The 14,871-nt window shown below is 48.4% G+C and overlaps 1 protein-coding gene across 5 annotated transcripts in view; it reads right to left on the bottom strand.

Moving 5' to 3' along the window:
* Positions 1-592: 592 nt before the first annotated feature.
* RASGEF1C (RasGEF domain family member 1C) overlaps positions 593-14,871 on the bottom strand; it is a 94,254-nt gene continuing 79,975 nt past the window's right edge. For 4 of the 5 annotated variants that reach the window (XM_043910677.1, XM_043910674.1, XM_043910676.1 and 1 more), the window contains 4 exons: positions 13,143-13,238; positions 11,100-11,223; positions 4,482-4,554; positions 593-3,983 (listed from right to left, as the gene is read on the bottom strand). In XM_043910677.1, the coding sequence (XP_043766612.1) occupies positions 3,959-3,983; positions 4,482-4,554; positions 11,100-11,223; positions 13,143-13,238 (318 nt within the window). In that variant the 3' untranslated portion in view covers positions 593-3,958. Of the gene's footprint in view, positions 3,984-4,481; positions 4,555-4,976; positions 5,142-11,099; positions 11,224-13,142; positions 13,239-14,871 lie in introns of those variants that run through there. The other variant, XR_006342560.1, reaches the window with a different exon arrangement.

Here is a 14,871-nt window from a genome sequence, read left to right as displayed (position 1 = left end):
CTTGAACATCTGGAAGTTCACAGTTCACGTACTGTTGAAGCCTGGCTTGGAGAATTTTGAGCATTACTTTACTAGCATATGAAATGAATGCAATTGTGCGGTGTAGTTTGAACATTCTTTGGCGTTGCCTTTCTTTGGGATTGGAATGAAAACTGACCTTTTCCAGTCCTGTGGCCACTGCTGAGTTTTCCAAATTTGCTGGCATATGGAGTGCAACACTTTCACAGCATCATCTTTTAGGATTTGAAATAGCTCAACTGGAATTCCATCACCTCCACTCGCTTTGTTTGTAGTGATGCTTCCTAAGGCCCACTTGACTTCACATTCCAGGATGTCTGGCTCTAGGTGAGTGATCACACCATCGTGATTATCTGGGTTGTGAAGATCCTTTTTGTCCAGTTCTTCTGTGTATTCTTGCCACCTCTTCTTAATATCTTCTACTTCTGTTAGGTCCATACCATTTCTGTCCTTTATTGAGCCCATCTTTGCATGAAATGGTCCCTTGCTATCTCTAATTTTCTTGAAGAGATCTCTAGTCTTTCCCATTCCATTGTTTTTCTCTGTTTCTTTGCACTGATCCCTGAGGAATGCAGAGTTCCAAAGAATAGAGAGGAGAGATAAGAAAGCCTGTCTCAGTGATCGGTGCAAAGAAATAGAGGAAAACAATAGGATGGGAAAGACTAGAGAAAAAGTACAGGGCCGCAGAGAATGAGCACAGCCCCCGATCTTCACTGGCCTCCTGGGCACAGTTGTCCCCGAGCCCTGCGTCCTGGTGCCTGCAGTGTGCTGAGCTGGGTACCGCAGACCTGCTGTGTGGCAGGGAGCTGTGTCACCTGGCACCAGACTGAGCCTCTGGGCATCACACTCGGGCACCACCTGTGTGGCTGACACCTGGTCCATTGGCCTGTACGCCATCTGCTGCCCCCCAGGTAGACCATCTGACCTGGCCACAGGGACTGAGGCTAGGAGAGCAGGTGGACAGCAGGGCCTCTGGAAGGGGGGCCACGAGTCCTGGATGTGGCGAAGGAACCAGCGACAGGCCATGAGCCAGATACCAATCCTCCCTGGGCCCTGAGGCTGCACTTGGAGAAGGGGTACCAGGATCCCCACCTGTGGAGCTACTGAGTCAAGGTCTTCCTCCTGGCCTGGGCACTGGGGGCTTGGTACCAAGCGGCTGCTCACAGAGGTGGGGAGCAGGGTCCCTGGATAAATCCGAGATACAAGTGCACTCAGCTCGAGTCCCCTGGCCCCGTGTTCTCTGTGGGGCTGGATGTCCTCATTGCCGGGACTCTCTCTGAGACGGGGATGAGCCCAGGCCTCACCTCGCCATCCTCACCTGACACTTATTCTGCCCTGGGCCAAAGCGACTGGCAGGCTGGAGGGGGCAGCTGTGGATGTGCGTGCTGCAAGTCAGGGGCCCTCCCCGGAAGGGGGACCGCAGTGTCTGAGGTTGCAGCTCTTACTAGATCACGACCTGAGCTACAGCATGCCGGGCAGTGGGAACACCCACTGCGAGGCCACAGAACTAGGGAACAGGAAACAGCCTCAGGCCTTTATCAGCAGTGACATTCTTGACCTGCCTCACATCTAACCTCCAGAGTTCCAGCTACAGGCCTGTATTACTTCTCCAGCATCCTTTCTTTTTTTTTTTTTTTTCCCATTTATTTTTATTAGTTGGAGGCTAATTACTTTACAATATTGTAGTAGTGGTTTTTGTCATACATTGACATGAATCAGCCATGGATTTACATGTGTTCCCCATCCCAATCCCTCCAGCATCCTTTGTTAATGCTCCCCACAGCCTGGAGGAGGCTGCTGCAGTCCTCTGGTAGGAGATGAGAGGACTCTGAGGGGTATGGCTGAGGGGAGGAATCTGGGGTCTGGCCTTGGAGAGAGAGCTGGAATCCTGGGCCCAGGTGAAGGATAGCATGAGGCAAAGAACACACTGTGGTCAGCTGCCCCCGGCTCCTTGACCTCACCTGCTGCTTCCTGAAGCTCAGTATTCTGGGGTTTCCTCACAGGCTCCTGAACTGAGCTGCTCAAGAATAGGGAGCTGGAGCCAGGTGGCTGGCAAGGCCTGGGCCTGGGGGGTGAACTGGGGGCCCCATCCAGCGTGTCCTGCCTCCCTGTGGCTGCGGAGGAGGGAAGGAGACAACCTGGGGAGGCCTCCCGGAGCTCCCCAGGCCTCAGCCCTGGGCCTGCCATCGCGTCTCCAGGCCACTAACCCACTCTGCGCACCTGTCCCAACCTCTGACAGGCCGTGCTCGGTGTGACTGGGGCACACACATGGCCCCTGCTGACATCTTCAGGAGTCTGGTCTAGTGCTGCCCCAGGGGATGCCAGACACCAAGGGAGTGTGCTGGGCAGACCTGAGGGGGTCAGGAAGTGCTTCTAGTTAGCTCCCGGGACTCTCAGAACCCCATCCCCACCCCTGTGGAGAGCTTAGATGTGGTGTGAGGCAGGCAGGGAGCCTGGGCTTGACTGAAAACCGGATCATCTTTGCTACCCACTGTACTCCTCAGCCTCTCTGGGGTCTCAGATGGAAAGGGGTAGGCTGTTCTGGAGTACAGCAGATTCCATTCAAGCAGAACAGGCACACTCCCACGCCTCTGTCAGGCTGCAGGATCCTTGCTGAGGTCCTGGGTTCATCAGGCAGAATGCCTCGAGTTGGGGAGGCATCTGGGGTGTTGGTTGTTCTGTCTCTGCCTGTCCCCCAGGTGGGACCAAAGGCCACACTGCCAGGACAGCTGACGCTGGTCCCAGCTGAGCTGGGTCTGGACTCTGAGAGGCCTGATGTGGTCAGGGGCTGGCCAGGATGCATCACTGCATCTTCAACACAATCCTCTGCACTCAGGACAACTGGGAATGGGGGTGCACATCACACTCCCTGACTTCTTGACTGGATGACCTAGTCCCATGCCAGGTGGGGGCTCAGCAGCCCCATGACCCATTTGCTCCAGGCCCAGAAATGTGGCTCAGTGTGTGAAGGGCACAGTGAGAGCCCACTGGGAGGGCCTCCTGCGGGTTGTGCGTCCTCCCGACTCCATCGCTATTCACCTAGACAAGCGAGGCATCTGGCCCCACACGTGGCTGTCAGGATCTGCTCACTGGAGCTCACCAAATACCTACTGTGCACCAGCAAATTTCAGCAGGATATGGAGTCTATGGTGTGGAACTGGCCCCCAAGGCCCCCTCCTGACCTGTGGTCACTGCGTTCCTGGGCCTGAACTGGGACATTGCCCTGCATCCTGGCAGAAGGTCACCAGTGACAGATGTGAAGTGGATGTGAATACACAGGGTATACCAATGTATTTATACCAACTCTAAAATTTACAATGTACTGTACACGTGGTCAAGTGTGTGACTCAAATTTGTCCTGCTGACCGGCATCATAGCTCTCACCAGGAAGCTGTCCTGATCCCAGCAGGATGCCGAAAGGGTATACACAGGGCTACAGAAACCAGCCCATCTCACTGGGCAGGGTTGGGTCCATTCGTAAAATGGCAGGGGCCACAAGTGGGCTGTGGCCCCTCTCATGCCACCATGACGTCTGCTGGAGATATGAAGGCTCCCAGGTCACCTGGAGACAGGTAGGTGTCTACCTCCATGGCGAGGGTGAGATCATAGCCACCCAACCTCTTGGATCATTGCAGAGGACAGACAGACTGACCAGCAATGTGACCACCACTGTTCTGAAGGCAGGGCCCCTGAGGCATGTGCCCCTCATATGTTTGGAGGCTGTGGGCCCTTCCAGGGCTGAGGTTTCACAAAAGGTGGAGAAAGTTCGCCTGGGCCGTGTGGTCATTGCGGCAGGTGGCAGGCCACAGGATCACAGTTTGCAAAGCAGTGACGCATCAATGCCTCTGCCTCCCACTGGGCTGGCTGGGGCAGGCAGGGCTGCAGAAGGCTGGCTTCCTCTCTTCCTCTCCCTCCTCCTCCTTCTCCAGCTCAGTGCCTCTCATGTCTTCCCCAGAATAGAAGACCTGCAGATTTAAACATGCTGAGGGTGGTGAGAACCTGCTGGCCTGGCCTGTGGTTATACACCCCGGAGACCCCTCCCCCAGAGGGGCGTGTGCCTTCTTCGCAGCTCAGTCCTCAGAGCCCACCACTGCCCCTCCTTTCTGACCTTGCTCAGCTGTATTAACAGGCTGAACAAGAAGAGATGGTGCATGTCTAACTTTCTAGCACGAGTATGGACTGGGGTTCCAGGCCCTGGGTCACACATCTCAGCTGCCCACGAGGCAGCCTCCAGCTCTGGGGGGTCATGGTCCTCGCCTCTTCTCCATACCCCAATGCTTGAGTTCCTGCCTAACCACTAAGACCCTGGTCTGACCTGCCCCCACCCCCACGGAGGGCCTCCCAGGAGGCTGACAACCAGGTATGGATGAAGTCCCTCAGCTCTGACTTGGCCCCAAGCACCCTATCCCTCCCTCTACCCTGCCCTCCCCACCCCCCAACCTTGTCTTGGCACATAGACTCACCTTAGAGATTTCCACCTCTCTTTTTCTGTTTGGTTCTCTGGGCTTTCACTTTCATAAGAAGCCAAATAAAGACCTAAGCAGAAAATGAAGTGATATTATGCATTTCTGACCAATGATAATAACCTATTCTACACTCAACAGTCTCACCTGCTTTTTGTTTTTGAATTAAATTGTTATTGGGATGTAACTGCAGATTCACATGCAATTGTAAGAAATAACACAGGGAGGTCCATGCACCTTTTACCCAGTCTCTCCCAACAGTAACCAATTGCCAAACTATAGGACGAGATTATCACCAGGATATTGGTGTCAACATAGTCAAGGTACAGAACATCCTCTCACCACAGGGATCCCTCATGCTGCCGTTTACAGCCACACCCAGCTCCCTTCCAGTCCCACTCCTTCCTTAATCCCTGATCACCACTAATCTGTTCCCTGTATCTTTATTTTGTCTTTTCAAGAATGTTATATAAATGGAATCACACAGTATGTAACCTTTTGGGATTGGCTCTTTTCACTCTGTAATTCTCTGGAGATTCATCCATGCTGTAGTGTGTATCAGTGTGGTTCATTCCTTTTTGTAGCTGAATAGTATTCCATACCATACTTTGTTTAACCATTCACCCACTAAAGGCCATCTGGGTTGTTTCCAGTGTTTGGCTGTAACAAATTAAGCTTCTGTAAACATTGGTGTATGAGTTTTTGTGAAAACATGTAAACATTCATTTCTCTGGAATAAATACATGCCCAAGAGAATAACTGCTGAGTCATATAGTAGTTGCATATTTAGTATTATAAGAAACTCTTTGTCTGATTCTACATTCTGAAGATTTTCTCTTGCTTCTCTTTTTTTTTTTTCTAAAAGTTTTATAGTTTTACATTCAAGCCTGTGATCCATTTTGAGTTAATTTCTATATAAAATGTGAGGCTTAGGTTGAAGTTCATTTTTTGCCCTATGGCTGTCCAGATACACTTGAATCATTTGTTGCGAAGACTATCTTTCCTTCACTGAATTGCTTTTGCACTTCTGTTAAAAATCACTTGGAATATTCGTGTGGGTCTCTTTCTGGGTTCTCTGTTATCTATTTAAATATTGAATAGCCTTGAATCTCTGGAATAAGTCATGATATATAATTATTTTTATATATTGCTGAATTATATTTGCTAGTATTTTCTGAAGGATTTTTTGCACCTGTATTCATGAGGGACATCAGTCTGTATTATCTGTACTGTCTTTGTCTGATTTTGATATCATAATATTAGCTTCATAAGGCAAACTGGAAACTTCCCTCCTCTTCATCCTTTTTCTGAAGGAGATGGTACAGAGTCGGTGTTATTTCTTTAAATATTTGTTAGAATTCTCTAGTATAACCATATGGGCTCAGATATTTCATTTTGGAGTGCTTTTAAATGAAAAATTCAGTTTTCTTAATAGCTATGGCGGTGGTAGCGGTGGTTTAGTCGCTAAGTTGTGTCCGACTCTTGAGATTCCGTGGACTGTAGCCTGTCAGGCTCCTCTGTCCACGGGATTCTCCAGGCAATAATACTGGAGTGGGTTGTCATTTCCTTCTCTATAGGGCTATTCAAATTACCTATTTATGCTGAGTTGTGGAAGTTTGTGTTTCTTGAGAAATTGGTCCATTTCATCTAAATTGTCAAATTTACATGCATATAGTTGTTCATAGTATTTCCTTATGAGTCTTTTGATGTTGGCAGAGTCTGTAGTGATACTCTGTTTCATTCCCAATATTAGTAATTTCTGTCTTTCTCTCATTTTTCTTTGTCAAGATGTTGTTTGCTAGAGGATGGAAATTTTATTATGCTTTTCAAAGAACAAGCTCTTTAACTTTTTTAAATGGTTCTGTTTTCCATTTCATTGATTTCTGCTCTCTTGTGCTCTTATTTCTTTCCTTCTGCTGACTTTTGGTTTATTTTGCTCCTCTTTTTCTAGGTTCTTGGAGTGGGAACTGAGATGATTGATTCAAGGTGTTTCATTTTTTCTAATGTATGCATTCCATGCTGTAAAATTCTCTCAGCCCTTCTTTAGCTATGTCCCATAAATTTTGATAGCATTTCCATTTAGTTCAATTATTTTTTATTTCCCTGAGACTTCTTAACTCATGGATTATTTAGAAGTATGCTGTTTAGACTCTAAGAATTTGGAGATTTTCCTGTTGTCTTCTGTTATTGCTTTCTAGTTTGATTCTATTGTGATCAGATAATATATACCATATGATTTCAGTTATTTAAATTTGTTGCACTTTGTCTTATGTAGCTCAGGATATGTTTTATCTTGGTATAAGTTCTACGGGCAATTGAAAAAAATGTGTATTCTCCTGTAGTTATATGGAATAGCTTATAAATGTCTGTTGGATCCTCTTTGATGGTATTGGTGAGTCCTGCTTTGTCTTTGCTGATTTCCTCCCTAGCTGTTATATCAGTTGTTAAGAGAGGGTGTTGAAGTCACCAATTACATTAATAATTGTGGATCTATTTATTTCTCCTTTCAGTTCTATTGAGTTTTGCTTCATAAACATTGCAATTCTGTTGCTTGGTGGATACACATTTAGGGTTGCCACATCTTCTTGGGGGACTGACCATTTTATTATTACATAATGTTCCAAATAGGAAAAGGAGTATGTAGAGGCTGTATATTGTCACTCTGCTTATTTAACTTATATGCAAAGTACATCATGAGAAATGCTGGGCTGGATGAAGCACAAGCTGGAATCAAGATTGCTGGGAGAAATATCAATAACCTCAGATATGCAGATGACACCAGGCTTATGGCAGAAAATGAAGAAGAACTAAAGAGTCTCTTGATGAAAGTGAAAGAGGAGGGTGAAAAAGTTGGCTTAAAGCTCAACATTCAGAAAACTAAGATCATGGCATCCGGTCCCATCACTTCATGGCAAATAGATGGGGAAACAGTGGAAACAGTGGCTGACTTTATTTTTTGGGCTCCAAAATCACTGCAGATGGTGATTGCAGACATGAAATTAAAAGACGCTTACTCCTTGGAAGGAAAGTTATGACCAACCTAGACAGAATATTAAAAAGCAGAGACATTACTTTGCCAACAAAGGTCCATCTAGTCAAGGCTATGGTTTTTCCAGTGGTCATGTATAGATGTGAGAGTTGGACTGTGTAGAAAGCTGAGTGCTGAAGAATTGATACTTTTGAACTGTGGTGTTGGAGAAGACTCTTGAGAGTTCCTTGGACTGCAAGGAGATCCAACCAGTCCATCCTAAAGGAGATCAGTCCTGGGTTTTCATTGGAAGGACTGATGCTGAAGCTGAAACTCCAATACTTTGGCCACCTGATGTGAAGATCTGACTCATTTGAAAAGCCCCTGATGCTGGGAAAGATTGAGGGCAGGAGGAGAAGAGGATGACAGAGGATGAGATGGTTGGATGCCATCACTGATTCGATGGACATGGGTTTGGGTGGACTCCGGGAGTTGGTGATGGACAGGGAGGCTTGGCATGCTGTGGTTCATGGGGTTGCAAAGAATCAGACACAACTGAATGACTGAACTGAACTGAATGTTCCTCTCTGTCTCTGGAAATTTTCTTTGCTCTGAAGTAATTTATCTTACAGTAATACTGCCATTTCTGCTTTCTTTTGATTAATGTTTCCCCATCATTTTACTTTTTAACCTGTCTATATCATTATATTTGGAAATGAGTTTCATGTAGACAGCGTATAGTTGGGTCACATTTTTAATTTAGTCTGCCAGTCTCTGTATTTGGATCACTTATGTTAATACAAGTATTGATATGTTAGAGCTTAAGTCTGCCTGTTTATTTATTTACTCATGTATTGTTTTCTTTCTGTTCTGTGTTTTTTCTTCTTTTCTTATGGGTTCCTTGAACAGTTTCTAGAATTCCATTTTGACATCTACAGTAAGTTCCTAAAGGATATTTTCACTGGATATAAAATTATGGGTTGATAGTTGTTTTCTCTCAGCACTTGAAAAATGTTACCTGATGATGAACCTGATGTCATTTGAATTGTTTTTCTCATATAGGTATTGTCATTTCCCTCTCAGTACTTTCAAGATTGTTTCTTTTTCTTTAGCTTCCAGATGTTTGATTACGACATGTCTTGGTATGGGTTCTCTTGGTTCATCCTGTTTGGGGTACACTCAGCTTCTTGAATCTATAGGTCTACATCTTTTCCACACAGGGGCGTTTCTTGCCTTTCCGTCTTTGAGTGCTTCCCAGCCACGCCCAGTCTGTTCTTTCCTTCCCAGACTCTGACGCCACGAGTGCTGGGTCTCCTGTCACAGCCCCACTGGCCCCGGGCTTGGTGCGGTCTGTTTTCTCTGTTGCTGAGACTATAGTTTCTGTTGCTCTGTCTCTCAGCTCACTGACTCCTTCCTCTGTCCTCTCCATTATGCTATTGAACCCATCCGTTCAGTTTTCTTACTTCAGTTGTTGCATTTTTCAGTTCTAAAAATTTCCATTTGACTCTTCTGTATATCTTCTATGTCTCTGCTGAGATTTTCTCTATTTTCTCTTGTTTCAGGGAGCCTGGGGCTGACTGGATTGCCAGCATGCCCTGTCAGGAGAGGTCTGATGGGACTGAGGGCAGGGCCAGGCTTTTGTCAGAGGCTTTGACCATCCTAACTGGGGGCTAATACATCTTATGTTCCTTTTCTTGATTTTCTCAGCCTTATTGTGTGTGTGTGTGTGTGTGTGTGTGTGTGTGTGTGTGTGTGTGTCGGGGGTGGGGGTGGGGAGGGTGGAGGGAAGGATAGGAAGAAAGGAGGGTCAAAATGGAAGGTGCTTCCCTCTAAGGGCATTCCAGAAGGGCCAGGATTTTACTTGTATGTTCATGGCAGTCTGTCTGACTGGCAGTTAGCAGACTCTAGAAATATTGTTGACTACTGGAGTGAATGAAATGCACCCCCCAAACCTCTCCTCTTCCTGCCCCTAGACTCTCCCCACCTCTCTCCTAATGTGCCTCTGACACATTTTATTGCCCACATTCCACTGACTAATGACAATAATCATCATAATAATTAGTGTAGTAGGTTGAATAATGGCCCCAGAGATACAGGTCTTAATCCCCTGAAAATGGTCAAAAGGGACTTCACAAATATGATTTAGTTAAGGATCTAGAGATGAGGAGATTATCTATCCTGGATTATCTGGGTGGGTCCTAATTGCAATCACAAATGTCCTTACAAGAGGGAAAGAGGGAGGCTTGACTTCAGAAGGCAATATGATGGTGGAAGCAGAGGCTGGTATAAGAAGAATATGGAAGAAGGGGCCACAAACTGAGGAATTCAGGCAGGCAGCCACTAGAAGTTGCAAAACGCCAGGAAATGGATTTCCCCCCAGCGCCTCCAGAAATAACCAGTTCTGCCAACACCTCGATTTCAGCACAGTAGAACTGATTTCACACTTGCTAACTTCTGTAGTCATAAGAGGATAAATCTGTGTTGTTCTGAGCCACCAAATTTGTGGTGATCTGTCACAACATCAATAAGAAATGAATACAACTAGTATTGATTGAAAGTAGTTCTTGTGGCCTTTGCTGGTGCCACGTCAGTTAATTCTCACCATGGCCCTAGGAAGTAGTTTCTCTCATTACCCAACTTTATAGATGCAATAGGTGCCAATAGGTAACACCACTTCTAGGGTGGGAGCACCCAGGCTGATGAGCTTATCATTATGTGCGGTAAGGGAGACTCCGGATATGGGTGAGAGCCCCCCGCAAATTTACTAATTTCAAAATACAAAAAGTAAAATGGCCAAATTGAAAATATTAATTCAGAAGCAAGTCACTAAAAAATTCTTTCCCTTAATTTTTTATTTTTGGCAGATGATGTTTTCCTGAGCATGGGTGTGGGTCCATATGTAGAATGCCTGCCATGATGAGAATCAGGCCTCCTGTGTGCTAAGCAGGGTCCTCCCAGGGTGGTCTCATGACATCCTGCATCTAGAAAGCAGCTAACCATGGGGCCACACTGGTTATCAACTCAGCCCCAGATGACTATTTGCTTCTCCATTACTTTCTCTTTCCGGAGGAGGCAGCTCTGGGAGTATACTCAGTAAATTCATAAGCAAATCTGTTGTATCTGACAAATGATCAGATGGAAATGCTAACCTATTTAAGGGGACAGACATCAACAGTGCCTCATTTAATGACGGTGTGTATTACACATGCACACACATGTACACAGGTGCTCATATTGTGCACATACATACACACACAAACACCAGCTGTGAAAAGACCCACAGTCAGCCTCGTGCTTTACCATCCCCACATGAGCCCTGAGAGGACTGTTTTTATCATCATGCCCACTTTCCTGATGAGGGAATTGGGGTCAAACATCGCTCAGATTTACAACATCCAACAGCGTCTAAACGGTGCCCAGGGAGCAGCCTGTCCTTGGGGCACAACCTGCGTCTCCGCAGGCCTTGCCCTCTGCTCTGGGGGCAGCAATTATCCAGTTGGGGGATGCAGTCTTCTCTGCTTCCCCCCAGAACCAGCACACTTGGGTGTGGCGCATCCCTGCTCACAGCAAGGGCCCTGGACAGTGATGTGACTAAGAGACCACCCGTGAGTTTCATGGCTGAGGGTGAGGGAGGCCAGGGGCTGCCTTACCGTCCTCGCTGAAGATGGGGGCAGTGTGCAGGTAGTGGGTGATGCTGAGGTCTTGCTCGAAGGGACACTCCACTTGTTTCCAGGTGATGAACTCTCCTACTTGCTTGGCCAGCTCCAGGAATTTCTGCCAAGGACATGGAGACATAAAATGCAGGTACCCTTACTGCCTGGAGGTCACCCACAGCGGGGGCCGGCCGTGGCTCATCCTCTCTCATCACTCCCAGTGAGGCCTGCTTCCAGGGCAGGCAGAGTGGGTCAAGGGGCAGAAAACGACAGTCACTCATCAGGAAAGCTGGACGCTGGTCATATCTCTTTACGCTCTGTGAAGAACTTGCCACACCCTATACCTAAGGCTCATCCCCCTCTCTTGTCTTGGGCTATGGCCGTCAGCAGGCAGTGCATTGAGTTAGAGGTGACCACTACTTTAGTTTCATTCTGCTTTTATTTGTGGTTATCTCAGCTTATGGCAAGTGATATATCCCTACTTACAGCAAGTCTGAGATGTAAATGGATTTAAATAAATGTATTTAAATAAAATTTAACTCATTTAAGTAGAATTTTGAGTAAAATTTAGATACGTTTATCTAAAAATTTAAAAACTGCTAACTTAAAGAAGGCTTTTTAAACACAGAGTTGTGACTGGGTGAGAACCCCAGTCTGTGGCTTCCTCTGATCAGCCTTGGTGCCTGCCTCCAGCCCCCACTGCTGACGCCCAGGGATCTGCGGCCACGTAAGTACCTTGCCTTCTTGTCCAACCAGACACCCTTCCTCCTAGGCCATGGTTATAAGGACCAATTCAAGAAAGGCAAAAGACAGGGTGTGCACTGTGAACTCCCTGGCCCCCTTAGCCCCAGTGGTCTCTCCCAAGCCCAGCCTCTTCCTTGTTGCCTGCAGCCTGGACTGTGACCCTGGGATGTGGCACCCAGGCCACCTGCTGAACTGGGCTTCGTCCAGCTATGCCCAGCCCTCAGGGGTCATCAGGCCTGTGGGTAGCACGTGCAGACCTGCTGGGGTGTCCAGGTGAGGCCCACAGCAGAGGCAGCTCCAGGTGAGAAAGTCCAGGCATTCACTGTGGGCCCTGTCAGTAGGAGGTAGTGGCAGAACCCTTGGCCAGCCTTGCTGCAAGTCCACTCCTCTCAGGCCCTCTGTGTGGTCGTGGTGGAAGCCGAGATTGAGACCTGGACAGAGTGAGGGGCCCGCCCAGAACTGCTGCCACTGGGAGAATGAGTGGGGCTGTGCTAGGGCAGGGCTGGCCCTCTTGCAGGAGAAAAGCCCCTGCTTCCCTGTGGATGGGAATGACTGCTCATGCAATGCTTGGTCTGACTCAGTGACCGCCTGCTATCACGAGCCTGTGCCCTTGGGGCTCCCCTTCCATGCCCAGCCCACAGGCCATTTTGAGACACATGTGCTGGGTGAGTCTGTGTGTCGGGTCAAGACACAGAGTGGATCAGCCTGGCCTTGCTTCTAAAGAGCCTGGGACTGATGGACTAACAGCCCACTATGTAAACGGCCTTCCTCTGCCTGTGAGGTCAGTGGGGGCTTCCTGGAGGAGGGAAGAACACGTGAGCTGCCGGGGGTGAGTTATCTGCAGAGGGAGAGGGAGTCTTCATTTCCGTCTTTCCACGGTGCCCGATCACTTCCTCCTGCTGCCGAGGGCCCCTGCTTTGGAGGCCTCTCCTGACCTTGAACTGTGTTCCCTCTGCAGCTCCTGTCACAGCACCTCGTCAGGGGTCACCGTGGGTCTGCACGGCTCTCTCTCTCACCAGCCTGGTGCTTCTCAAGGGCTGAAAATTATGCTATTTCACCTGTGCTGGGCACAAGGTCCCTACAGAGAGGGGATCCACGTGTTCATGAGCCTCAATCTCTTCCTGTGGAAGATGCGGAGAGTCCCCAACAGTCCCGCCCTGATGCTGGCTGCAAACTGCTGCACTCCGCCTCAGACTCCTACCTTAATCCAACCACTCGGGGCCAGAACTTCTGCTCTGGGAGCTCTTATCAGTCTGCCTAACTTGGTGGCAGGCCCTCCGAGGCCCTGGACCCTACCTCAAAGTTGACATGTCCGTTGGGGAGGCGGTTGGCACAGCCCTCATTTAGGAAGTAGATATCCTTGATGAGCAGGCTGAAGAAGGGGATGACGATCTGGAAGGGAGAGGGTGCAGGTCAGCCCTCAGCTGGCCTCCCCACAGCGGCTGCACAGGAGAGAGGCAGCTGTGTCGGCAGCCCCTTGCCCCAGGGCCCTCAGATACCCCCATGCAGAGGGCAGGAGAGACTTCCCGGGCAAGGCGGCCCAGTCTCAGAGCTCCATGGGTTACAGACTACTTAGTCTATATGGGGGGGGGGCGGGCAATGTGGAAACCACAAAGAAGGGAGGCAGAAACTGGAGCCAGACTATTTTCTCCCAGTCCCCATCGGACCCCAGTGCTGATTGAGCTCCTACTGTATACAATGCCATTCCCCACTCATGTTGGGGCCGAGGGAAAGATGCAGAGTTTCAGTGGCCTTTGAACGTTTCTCCCATCGTCTGTTGGGAGAAGCTAGTGGGAGCTTCCCCCCACAGATCACGGGTCCACAGACAGGCCTCCCCACTCAGGTGCCCCAGGAGGAATGGTGTGTGCTGAGCACACTGCTAAATATAAAATAAATATGAAAACAAGAATCAATAGATGGAAATAGAACAATTTTTTTTAAAGTTTTTGGTTTTATGAATTAAAAAAATGGAATGTGAATCGTCTGTTGTGAAATTCTGTGGCCTCCGTTACAAATAGAGTTAACCATGTGCTACTCCATGTCTTTCTTGAAGCTAAAGATCTGATCCTGCCATATCAGGGCAAGGCCAGGAAACATCCCTACTCTGGCTCCTGAAGGGATGGGCTTCTGCACTCAGCCTGAGAAGGGCCAGGTGTCTGTTTCATTGTCAGATGTCTTGATTCTCCCTCCTTATTCTGCACCTGGTGACCCCAGGTGGTGCTAGTGGTAAAGAATCTGCCTGCTAAAGCAGGAGACATAAGAGATGCAGGTTCAGTCCCTGGGTTGGGAAGATCCCCTGGAGAGGGCATGGCAACCCACTCCAGTATTCTTGCCTGGAGAATCCCACGGACAGAGCAGCCTGGTGGGCTACAGTCCACAGGGTCACATGGAGTCAGACACGACTGAAGCGACTCAGTTCTTAGCACGAAGAAAGGAGACCAACTGCTGACCACTCAGACTACCGTTGGGGGGTCAGTTGGGTCTACCTTATGTGTGGATTGAATCATGCCCCTCAAAAAAGGCATGTTCACGTCCTAAACCCCAGTGCTTACAAATGGGAATTTATTTGGAGATACAGTCTTGCTATGGATGGGATCAAGTGGAGATGAGGTCACACTGGATTAGGTGGGCAGGTATTTTTATAAAGAGAGGTAAATTTGGACATGTACTATCTGTTTCACATAGTCATGTGAAAACAGACAGGTAGGAGTGATGCAGTCACAAGCCCAGGAATGCCTGTGGCCATCGGACACCAGGAGAGGCAAAGAAGAACCTTTCCATAGAGCCTCCGGAGAGAGCGTGGCCCTGCCAATGCTTGACTTTGGCCGCTGGCCTCTGGCATTGTGAGATAGCACATTTCTGTTGTTATAAGCTACCTAGTTTACGTGCTGTGTTTTGCCAGCCCAGGAAATATCACATCTGCTCTGCCCTCAGGCTCCAGAGCTGGGCACATGTGGCCAGTCCTGCAGCCCATCCCTCAAGTCCTGACACTTCTGGCCCAGGGAATGCCTAGATCATTCCCCAT

The sequence above is a fragment of the Cervus elaphus genome, chromosome 9 (assembly GCF_910594005.1).
Source record: "Cervus elaphus chromosome 9, mCerEla1.1, whole genome shotgun sequence".
Taxonomy (NCBI): Eukaryota; Metazoa; Chordata; class Mammalia; order Artiodactyla; family Cervidae; genus Cervus; species Cervus elaphus.
This window is presented reverse-complemented; position numbering and strand designations above follow the sequence as displayed.